Source organism: Fukomys damarensis, unplaced genomic scaffold, assembly GCF_012274545.1.
Source record: "Fukomys damarensis isolate Sample0158 unplaced genomic scaffold, DMR_v1.0_HiC HiC_scaffold_25, whole genome shotgun sequence".
In the NCBI taxonomy this organism is placed as follows: domain Eukaryota; kingdom Metazoa; phylum Chordata; class Mammalia; order Rodentia; family Bathyergidae; genus Fukomys; species Fukomys damarensis.
Genome location: NW_022900937.1, coordinates 27,605,305 through 27,617,582, shown reverse-complemented (window position 1 = coordinate 27,617,582; position 12,278 = coordinate 27,605,305). Strand labels below are relative to the sequence as shown.

At 40.4% G+C, this 12,278-nt stretch overlaps 1 pseudogene and 1 gene segment (V, D, J or C); both read left to right on the top strand.

Annotated features, from left to right (window-relative positions):
• Positions 1-538: 538 nt before the first annotated feature.
• LOC104852982 lies at positions 539-1,050 on the top strand (annotated as a pseudogene).
• A 10,305-nt stretch (positions 1,051-11,355) lies between these two features.
• On the top strand, positions 11,356-11,846 carry LOC104852981. The segment is given in 2 exon segments: positions 11,356-11,443; positions 11,527-11,846. Coding segments are annotated over 2 exon segments (366 nt in total).
• Positions 11,847-12,278: the final 432 nt, after the last annotated feature.

The following is a 12,278-nucleotide window of genomic DNA, read 5'->3' as shown; positions in this document are numbered from 1 at the left end:
CACACACACACATATATATACATATATCTTAAATCATATGAATGTGATTAAATTTTCCCTTCTATTAAGCACTAGCTGATACTGTTACAGTTACAGTTACAGTTGCTGCTTTAACATAGCCTCATTGTGCTGCCTGAGCCCCAGGCTTGCACCTGCCGGAATTGCATCTAGATGTCCCCCACTGCAGCATGTACTATATTTGAGATATTTCAGAGCTGGTGAATCCAGGGTGTGTGCTGCTGCATTTAAGGATGTATGGTGCCAAATGAGTGCACTGACTGGAATTAGCATAGTTCTTGGCATCAAGGTGTTCACTAAAATCAAAAGCCTCACCCTGGGTGTGAGTAGCAACACCTCAAATGTTTTAGCCTGCATGGGGTGGAAAATAATAGTTACACAGTCAGAGGACATGCAAATAGGGCCACTGTCTGCTGATAAAAGTAGCCCAGCCCTGACCTTGCAGTTCTGCAGAGGAGCCCTGCCCTGGATGCCCAGCTGTTTCCACTCAGTGATCAAGACTGAGCACAGAGCTTTCACCATGAAGCTAGTGCTGAGCTGGGTTTTCCTGATTGCTCTTTTAAAAGGTACTTAATGAGGAATAAGAGATACTAGTGTGTGCGTGGACTGGAGTAGGATAAATGTTTGAAATGTGTGACATTTTCCTGATCAGAGTGTTTCTCTGTTTGCAGGTGTGCAGTGTGAAGTGGAGCTGGTGGAGTCTGGAGGAGGCTTGGTGCAGCCTAGGAGTCCCTGAAACTCTCCTGTGTGACCTCGGGATTCACCTTCAGCAATTACTACACGCACTGGGTCTGCCAGGCTCCAGGAAAGGGCCTAGAGTGGCTTGGTTTCATTAGAAACAAAGCTAATAGTTATACAGCAGAATATGCTACATCTGTGAAAGGCAGATTCTCCATCTCCAGGGATGAGTCCACAAGCACACTGCATTTGCAAATGAACAGCCTGAAAGTTGGGGACACAGCCTTGTACTACTGTACAAGAGACACAGTGAGGCGACCTCAGTGTGAGTCCAGACACAAACTTCCCTGCTGAGATGCTCATCAACAGCAGGGGTCGCACGGGTCACACTGAGCTGAGTGTCAGCCCAGGACAGGTGCAGAGGGTGGCCCAGTGTAATTTCCTGTCAGGATCTGACGGTTCCTGTCCATGTGACATATTCACCAGAAGATTCTGCATTCATGACTCCATGTTTTCATGTCACAAATTAAATTTGATTCCATAGTGTGTTAATTATACAGAGCGCTGACTCACATCCTGAGTGTGTTAGCACACCAGAGAGGACAAGCAGCCTTGGGGCTGACACAGTAGTGAAGATGAGGCCAAAAGCTTGCTCAGAAAACTGAGTGAAGTAACTGATGATAGCTGTAATTGACACAGTATGCATTCTAGTTTTACTGTTCACATTGCAGTCACCCTACATACAAAATACAGAGGAGAGAAGTCTTCCAAGTAAGAAGGTTTTCATAAGCATTGTTTAGAAATCATTTGTGTTGACACATATTTCAAATCTTTTGTGTAATTGGCTATAAGCCAATTTCTTCATATGAAAATGCTATGTTTAATTTGTAACACATGACCTAAATCTCAGAATTTCTCTGCCATTTCTATACAGCAAAATTTAGTTGTCATTCAGGTTTGTGTTCACAGTAAAATACAGAATAATGTGTAGAGACTTCCTGTGAATCTCTTGCCCTAGCAAACACAGCATAACCCATCACCGGCATCTGGCCATCCTGTCATGCTGTGTTCTGCGGGGTGAACACCTGTGATATATCAACTCCCAGAATCATGGCTCTGACATGAGTTCAGTTCAGAGGCTGCGAGTGCTGTGGGTTTGGACAAATGCTTTATGACATGGCTCCACAATGGGTGTCTGAGTGTCCAACTCTCTAAGGTGTGGGACTGATGTACCCTGAGTACAAGTGTCCATGCAGAAAGTCTAGGGATGGAGTCTTCAAGAGGAGTCTGCAAAGCTGTGCGCTTTGGAGATTCCAGGTGGCAGGGCTGAGTTTGTGCTCCTCTCTAAGAAACATTTGTCCTCCTCTGTAGCAAGGTGCCTGCCCCTCATCTACTCAGTCCTGATTCTTCCTTCCAGGCCTTCTCCAGACTTCCTAGCTGTGGCTATAAGCGATCTTCACCCTGTGTGGAGAGCTGAAGGGGATGAAACTGCTGGAAGCCTCCTCATGAGCTGTATGAAAACAGAGGTTTCAGTCCATTGAAGTGAACCCCTTGGATCCTTCTGTACCATTGATATCTTCACCTCAATAATCTCCTCCCAAAATGTGGGAATCATTTGCACTCCTATCTGCAAGGGCTGTGTCCTAATGCTCTTACCTTCCTCAGGACTTGTTTTGACCAATGTTTTTCCCTTCGACTTTCTAAATAATGGGTATGTCATGGTTGTGTAAATATTTTTTTTCATAAAAGACACATTTTAATTTTGTCAGGAGCCCTAGACAAGTGTTGTCATTCATATTTTTATTCCATCTTGATGGTGTTATATTTGGTTCTACCTGAAAAGGTCTTGGGAATTTTCATTACATGTTCCTTAAGCATTAAGGAAAAGTCAGATTTATTGTCTGAGTCTGTGCTTTGTCTTTTATTCCTTTCATTGTATTTTTAAGAAAAAAAGCTAAATTTTTGGTGCTGCAATATTTTTAGTTTGCAGATGCTACCTGATATTTAATAAGTTATGCCTACTGATTAATGTTTAGAGTGGCATATAACAGGGAGACATAAAAATTTATTCTTTAAATTCTTTTTCCCTAGATTTTTCTAGGTAACACATATGAATTTGATACAAATATTCAAACAATTACAATCTTCACCATAAATTGATTAATGGTGATTTTTGAATTTGTATTTCATTGATGGTTGGGGATGGAGTGAACCTTCTCATGTAGCTGCTCGCCATTCATATGGCTCTGCAGAGAAACATCTGTCAAATATTAGGCAGTTTTCAAAAGGAATCATTTATTCATTCGTTGAAACCAAATTGTGAGATATTCCTTTATTTGAGATGTTGAAATTTTATTAGATAGCTGAGATGTAAATATTCTCTTGCTTTCACAGGTAGCCTCATGATGTTGTTGCTTATATCATTTTCAGAAAAAAATTTATATTATATGTACTGTGGCTCCCGGTCTGTGCCACCGCCATCACTCCAGAGCCAGGAAGGCCTGCTGAGCCATGCTGTACCTGCTGGTGCCTCTGCCATCGCTCCAGCACCAGGAAGGTAGCTGCGTTCTTCCCCCTGAACCCTCCCAAACTTTCCCCCACGGTCTCAGACCTCCTGACTGTGCCAGTCTTTGGACCCACTCTGCAGAGGCAGAGGTGGTCATAAAGGGTATTTTTCTGAGCTCTTAACTTTGAACATCTGTAAGGAAGGGGCAGGGCAAACCTGTAGAACTTTGTGGAGTTCAACTCTTCAAATGGTCAGGGAACTCAATCTGGCCCTTGCAGCTCGAGGTCGGTCTGCATGGTGGGGTTCTGCCATTAGCTAGCTGAGATCAGGGGACTTGGTTCTGCACATGGCAGCGCTTGTATATTATGACAGCAGAGATATAGTCTGAAAGAAGCCCTTTATATTCATTTTTTTCTTTCTTTTCCTCATTCCACTCTGCAAATTCTTTCTTTTTTCTGTCCTCTTTCTCCAACTCAGTCTCTTGCTCCACCATATTATGCCTCATCTCATATTCTGCTTCTGGTCCTGCCCTAACTCAGATTTCTTCTTTTATAATTTTTTCTCTTTTCTTTATGTTCTTTTCTTCTGTCATTCTACCTCACTGAAGGGTTAATAGTTTGAAGGGAAAGTAAGCCCCTATTACTGTTAAGGGGATATATTCTTGTCCTTATACTTCTACTCTGTCTATCTCTTTTGAATTAACAGTTTCCTAAAGATGGTGTTGTCATTCTATGTCCTGGCTTCACTTGGAACCTTCTCCAATTGTTTTAATTATCTATTCCTCTCCTCCAAACTTTCTCTAAGCCCCCATCATAAATGGTAAATGTGGTATATTGTAAAGTTCATTCACTGCAAACATATTTTGGACTGCTTCTTGATTTTAATCTAATTCACATGGTCTAAAGGTGATAGTCTAATGACTACCAGAATTAGTCAAATTGCAAGTTATGCTTGATCATATAATGTTGCTGATTGTATCAATTGGGATAAAGAATTGTGATTGATTTAGTGAGATATTTTCTCTGATATTATGAAAATCTGAATGTCTATGAGTCATTAGAGAGCCAAAAGCTAACGTGCAACTATATTAGGAAGATTTAAGCAATAACCCAAAAATTAAACCAAGGACAACCCAGCAACAAAAATAAAAATGACAAAACACTTAAGCAAGACACAAAGACAAATTTCCAGTTCACCAATGGCAAACAATAGGACACATGAGGATGGAGAGGCCAATAGGGAACCACCAGGACACACTGAACTCAAGCACAGGAAGTAACAAAACAGATCAATCAAGCTCTAGAAAAATTCAAAACAGAAATAATTTCCCAGATAACCATAGAGATGGTGAGCAAAATGAAAGACGTGATTGAAGACTGTAGAACAGAAACTGACAAAAAATAGATGAGCTCAGCACCAAGATAGAAGCCATGAAGGCCCAGCATAAGAAAGAAATGGAAACAATAAATGCCCAACATAGGAAAGAAATGGAATCCACAAAACAGATTCAAACAGATATCCAGATTAAACACTCCATTGAAAGTGTATACAACGGAATAAAAGAATGTGAAGATAGAATCTCAGATGTAGAAGATAAGATTGCAGTCAGTGCCTGTGAAAAGAGAGGTCTCTTAAAAACAGGAGGGGATCATTAAAAATCGATCCAGCAACTCCTAGATGATGCAAAGAAGAATAACATAAGACTGATAGGAATTCATGAAGTATCAGGAGAAAATACAAAGGACATAAAAAAGCTGCTCACAGAATTAATGGCAGAAAACTTCCCACACAGAGGGGCAGAATTTGACATTCAGATAAGTGAGGCATATAGGACCCCAACTAGCCACGATAAAAAAATCTACACCTAGACATATAAAGTCAAGATCCCAGAAACCCAACAGAAGAGAAAAAATACTATAAGCAGTAAGAGAAAAGAAATAAATCATATGCAAAGGAAAGCCCATCAGAATTACAGCAGACTTCTCAACACAAACCCTTAGGTCAAGGAGAGCCTGGAGTGAGGTATTTCAAGTACTAAAAGAGAACAACCTCCAACCTAGACTGATGTGTCCTACAAAACTCTCTTTCAAAATGGATGGGGAAATAAGATACTTCCATGACAAAGAACACCTGATAAACTTCATAAATACCAAACCAGCGTTACAAGGAATTCTATACAATATCCTAGAAAAAGACAATGAAGCTAACAACACCAGGAGGCCCAACAGAGCAAATCAAATAGGCAAGGCAAGAAACTAAAAAGAGAAGGCTAAAAAGTAAAAAGAGTCAACAAAAGGCCAATAACATGACAATAATAAACCAGTACATATCAGTTATAACCATCAATGTCAATGGCCTCAAGTCACCAATCAAGAGAAATAGATCGGCAGAATGGAATAAGAAGCAAAACCCAACAATATGTTGTATACAAGAAACAGACCTAGTGCAAAAAGAAGCCCATAGACTGAAAGTGAAAGGATGGAAAACAATTCTTCATGCAACAGGAGCCCAGAAAAAAGCAGGGGTAGCAGTCTTATTTGAAGACAAAGTAAATTTCAAACCAAAACTGATTAAAAGAGAAAAAGAAGGCCACTACATCCTTGTAAAGGGAAGAGTTCAAGCTGAAGAAATGACAATCATAAACATATATGCACCAAATATTAATGCCCCCAATTATATCAAAGAAATATTAAAAAACATGAAAAACCAAATAAGCACTAATACAGTTGTAGTGAGGGATCTAAATATCCCACTTTCACAAATAGACAGATCATCTAGGCTAAAAAATCAACAATGAAATACTGGAATTGACCCATGGACTTAATAGATGTCTATTGAATGTTCCACCCCACAAAATCAGAATATACATTCCTTTGGCTGCACATGGGTCTTTCTCCAAGATAGATCACATACTAGCTCACAGAACAGGTTTGAATACCACAGAGGAAATTAAGGAAGAAATTAGACAGTTTTTACAAATAAATGAAAATTCCAATATAACATACAGGAATCTATGGCACACAATGAAAGCAGTTCTACATGGAAAATTCATAGCACTGTATGCCCACACCAGCAAAACAGAGCAAGCTAAAATAAACAACCTAATGATGAATCTTAGACTCCTAGAAAAACAAGAGCAAGAGAAACCCAAAGCTCGAACAACAGAGGAAATTATAAAGTTTAGAGCAGAAATTAATGCAATGGAAACTAAGAAAATGATACAAAAAATAAATGAATCAAAGAGTTGGTTTTAGGAAAGAATAAATAAAATTGATAAATTCTTAGCTCACCTATGTTTATAGTGGCACAGGTTGTAATAGCTAAAATTTGGAAACATCCCATTTGCCCATCAGTTGGAAACTGGATAAAGAAGATGTGGTTTTTCTATAAAACAGAATGCTACTCAGCCATAAAGAATGAGAAATTAGATTCATTCATAGGAAAATGGATACATATTGAGGATATACTCCTAAGTGAAATAAATAAGTCACACATGTGCAAATATCGAATAGTTTCTCTGGTGTGAACAACTATAATAGTACGTAAGATCCTAGTGAGATAATTGATAATGCGAAATAGAAAGAAAAGGGCTAAAGGTGTAGGGGAAGCGGGAAGGGTAGGGGAAAGGTAATAAGGGAAAAGAAAAAAATATGAGAAAATGAAATAATGGAAATAAAGTGTTTGTAAATGGGGAAGGGAGGAGGGGGTGAAGGGAGGGCAGGGACAAGGGGAATAAATGAGAACCAAGAGCTGTCATGTAAAGATAGAAGATCCCAATAATGAATGTAACTGTACTATATACCTAAAATGTACCAATAAAATAAAGAGAAAAAATTAAAATGAAAAAATTTAAAAAATATGTACTCTGATTTCCTGTTTCTGATATTGTTGCCTCCACTGTTTAAATTTAAAATTCACAGAAAGAATCAATGTAAATGAGATTTTCCGTGTTTCTATTAGAAATCTTATAGTTTTGAATATTTTGATTCATTCATTTTTATATAATTCTTTATACTTTATTCCATAGGTTCAACTATCATTCATTTGCATGTAGATATCCAGTTATACCAAAACCATTTATGAAAGAGACTTCTCTTTCCCTATCTTTAATCTTACTTTTCTAATGAAGTTGTTTGACCTTGTGAATGCAGAATCATTTAGTGCTCTCTGTGCTGTTTCACAATGGACATAATCAGTAGAATTCTGTAAAATATGTACAATTATTTCCTTTCTTTCTGCCTGTCTGTGCCTGTCTGTGTTTGTGTGTCCTCTGCACACACACATATATGCACAGTTTCGCTGTAGTTCAGTTAATTAGAGTGAACGTATATTTAAGATACAATATTATGATTTGACATTATTCATTTTAAAAGATTTGTGATAATTCTGTTTTAATTGGCTTTCTTTTCTTCACTTTATTTAAGTGCTAAACTCTCAGCCAAGTATGTCTGTATAGTACATCACGTCACACTCCTAATAAAAGTTTTCTGTGAAACAGGGGTGTTATGGACACACAGAGAGGACTGGTGCTTCTGACCCCCATGTGTGCACAGGCTGCTGAAAGCGGAGCTGAGGTGCCATCCTAACTTAGACACTGACATCCCTCAGATATGACCCAACTCACGGCTTCCTGCTACCCTTGAAAGCCAACACTGGCTCCATGTCCTCAACCTGCCCTGCACCACGTTTCTAAACAGCATTATCCCTCGGTTGTCTTATGTTTAAGGGATGTGAGTTTTTACATTAAGAAATAAAACAAAATATGAGAAACCTTAATATAGATGACAGATATGAATGGAACACTGAGTGAAATTTTCATAATATCAGTTGCATAGCCCTCACATTTCTTGATAAATGTGACAATTTTTTCAATGATAGGGTTTATTTTATTTTCCCTACCATGCTATGACACCATTTAATAACTGCAGTAGTATATTTTAAGGGTTAACATAATAACTTATATTACATGGCATATTAATAAGCATAATCACATTCATAAGTAGTATTGCCTCGGTTCCACATATTCATTAGCAGAAAAGTGTGGGTTCATCTCCAATAACTTTATGATGAGCTCTAGCTGTAAGTGCCATGATCTGTTGAAGTTATTAGGCGAATCAGGTGAATTGAAGGAATTCTATTGGAAACAAACTTCACAGAGACATCAGATGCAGAACTGAGCCGTCTAATGCCCATCTTTACCAAGACAGAGTTCTGGCCCATAGTGCCTGGGTTAACCTCCTGTCTACAGCACTTATTCCGCAATGGTCTCTTCATATCCCATAAATTCACTTTCCACAATGTGATACTGAGGTGTAATAACATTGCTAAGACAGCGACTGTGTGGTAGAAATGCTGCAGAACACACAGAGTGTGACTCAGTAAACAAGAGTGGAGTGTGGCCCACGGTTACAGCTGTGGACTGAGCAGCATCGCTGTTGATCCTGTTCTTGGTGACTCTTGACTTGATGAGGAAATCCAGAAGAGGGCAGCACTGCAAAGTTCAGGAGAGGAAGGAGGCCCCACTGTTGGCTCCACCTGTAGCAGACCTACTTTGAGGCTCAACTTTCCCCTGTCCGCTGGACCACAGTGTTGGAGTCTGCACACGTCCAGGTCCTGACTAACGTCCTGCTCTATCAACAGAGTTAGAAGGACTCTTTCCTCCCAAACCAGCTCCTCCAGCCCCATCTCCTACTTTCTGTTAGTGAGGATTATTTTGAATATAGACCAGGTAGCTTCATGGGATACGGATCAATACAGAAGAGATGCGATTAAACGTGTTCTCAGGAGCACCCATAAAGGACATTAGGGCAGTAGGTCAGGGGCAGGGAGGGACCAGGCCATGGCAACATTTCTGAACATCCACATATAGCAGCCAGATTCTGCTCTCAGAAGAGCTGCAGAAGAGAAGAAGACTTGGAGTTTCATCCCTGAGACAGAGTCCGAGATTCCACCCAGTCAACCTCAAAGGTGTGGACAGATGCTTCCTGACACAGAGGATGGACATCGGTCCTGCTGGCTCCCCAGGACATGTAGGGAGGCTTCCTCAGCCCTAGTGCATTTGTGAAATGATCCAATGTGATCTGTCCTACAAAGGAATACATGCTGACCTATAGGGGTACAAGTACTTTACCACGAAATACAAAGCCATCTACTATGTCTCTTGAGCTCTGAGCAAGTAGAACGCTGTGTAGTGTCCTGAAAAGCATAATTATAGGTCCCCATAGAGAGAACTCACTAGTGGAGAAATTCTGACTCGAAGCCCTATCAATGGCCAAAATTCATAAGGAGGAATATGTTTAGAGTGAGTATATATGTAAGCTGTCCTTCAGGTTTGTGGTTTATAGACATTAGGGCCAGTTAAGAAAAGAAAATGGGTCGTATCACACAATGGATTTTACTTGGAAATGGAATGAGGTTAACAATTGAATGAGATAAGTATTTTTTTTTCTTTTTGGTACCAGGGATTGAACTTGTGTCCTTGTCCTTGAGAGTCAGGAAGCAGAAACAATGAGCAAAATCCTCGGCCCTAAACGAGATCAGTATCAATGAATCGATATTATTTGTGTTATTCCTGAGAGAAAGAACAGGGGATTTTCAGGTCTGATCCTAAAGATGCTCCAGAAATTTTTCAATTAACCCAGACCAGTGTTAGGAAACTACAGAAGTGGGCAAAGAAAAAATACAGGTTTAGATTCCCGAGACCAGGACAACTAAACAATTGGTGTGCGCTGTGTCCTGGAAAGATGAAAGCCAGAAATGTTCACAGTCTCATATGATTCAACAACTGAGCCCTTTTTGGGGGGCAGAGAGTGTGGCACACGTGCTACAGAGCAGACAAAGCCCTTTCCATAAGCGTGGGAGCCACGTGGCCCCAGAAAGCCAAGACCCCAGCCAGCCCCAGCAGCTGAGCATGGAGTTTCAATTGCAGTGGTGTCGCTTTGCATTAAAGAAGTGGGTTTGGGCTGCATGTTAGACATGTTTGTACTTTGCTAACTCAAGTGAGAGACATCACAGGCTATTTAAAATCACAGGCCTGGTTTATCTCACTCAATTTTATTTCTGAGGTGCATCCATTTCTCTACTAATGTCTCAGACTTGTCATTTTTCATAGGCAAGTAGTATTCCATTCCATATATATCTATATGTATCTATCTATCTATCTCTATATATATCTCATAGTTTCTTTATCCAGCATCTGTTGATGAGTATACAGGCTGATTCCAGGATTTAGCTATGATAAATTATGCTGCTATAAACATAGCAATATATGTATCACTGTAGTGTGATGACTTGTTTTGATGATCTAAGTACAACGGAAATTAAAATGGAGATTCTTGAAAAAAACTAGACGATGGCATTCCATTTCACCTACTCTTTCTCTTCTAAGTATCTTCCCAAAGCAGTTATAGACTCTTACCACAGTGATGTATGTAACAGAAGATGTATAGTACTGTTTATATAAAGGATTAATAAAAAATGCCAGAGATCAATGTCTAACATAGACAAAAAGTCCACAATAAGACACTTATAATCAGAATCCAGACAAAGTTCAAGAAGATAAAATGCCCTGACAATTTAGGATTCATTACAGTGATGCGCGGATAGTATAACACACATGATGTGATAAATATAATTTGAGGCATAAACAGAAGCACAGGCAAAACCCATATTATCATTTCAATAGATGCAGAGAAAGGTTTGATGAAATCCAGGAGAATTTATGACAAAAGCACTAGGGAAACTAGGAACAGAGGGTCTTTATTTTTATAGGGAGCTACTAAGGCCCAGTGCAGGCTGAAAGTCTGTCTCAGGTGATCTCAGTGCACCGCACAGCACACAAATGCTGTCTTAGGACCTTTAGCAGGGAACTCAAACTCTGTCATCTCCGTATCGACTGTGCTGCCAGCAGGGAGGAGCTGAGATTTACTGGTGTCCCTTGTGCTGTTCTGAAACACCCAGCACTATCTCCTCTCAGAATCATATGCATCTTTCTTTTGCACATAGAGAAACCCAGGGGCATTAACAGACACAGGGAGCACGATGAACTGCATCCCCTCATATAAGAAGAAGGTTCCTCCATATGCAAATCCATCTACCAGTTCTACAGTCAAATTCACCTCTCAAGCTGTGGAGCTCGGTGCTCTTTCCTCAGAGAGGGCTGAGGTGTCTGGGGAAGGTTGGCTGTGGTCCAGAAGATGACGCTGTTGGGTCTTCTCCTGTGTCTGGTGACAGCTCTCCAAGGTGAGTGTCCCAGACTTTAGACACAGGCACACAGGGAGTTTGTCACTGCAAGTAACTGACAAGGACTGAATGTTCTTCCACAGGTGTCCTGTCTCAGGTGCAGCTGCAGGAGTCGGGGCCTGGCCTGGTGAAGCCCGCGGAGACCCTGACCCTTACCTGCAAGGTCACTGGTTACTCCATCACCAGTGGTTATTATTGGAGCTGGATCCGTCAGCCCCCAGGAAAGAGCCTGGAGTGGATGGGGTACATAAATTACAATGGTGGCACTAGCTACAGCCCGTTCCTCCAGAGCCGCATCTCCATCTCCAGAGACACGGGCAAGAACGAGTACTCTCTGCAGCTGAACTCTGTTACCGCGGAGGACACAGCCGTGTATTACTGTGCAAGAGACACAGTGATCTGATACAAGTCGGAGCCCAGACAAAAACCTCTCAGCGGGGAAACTCGTGAGCAGCAGGGGGCGCTCGGCACGCACAGATGTAGGGAGTCAGTTTTACTGCTGGTGTGGAGGAAGGTCTAGAGAGTTTTCTCTCCAGCTGATCAACATCTCAATCTGTAGCCCAGGTACAGGGATTCCAGGATCTTTTATGGCGCTGCTCCTACAGTTTTGTACTTTCATCCAATCAGGCTTTTATATTTCATGTTTTCCCTTTTAACGAAATCTGAAATAATAGATTAAAGCAACATTGAGATACATTCAATAACATATTTCATATTGGACATTTGACTTTTTGTTTTCATTGACCAAAAACTTCTTAAAATTTATTGTTTTCTTGTTAAAGAAATGGAATGAAGCGCACACACTGGGAATAATCCTCTGAGCTCATGTATCACA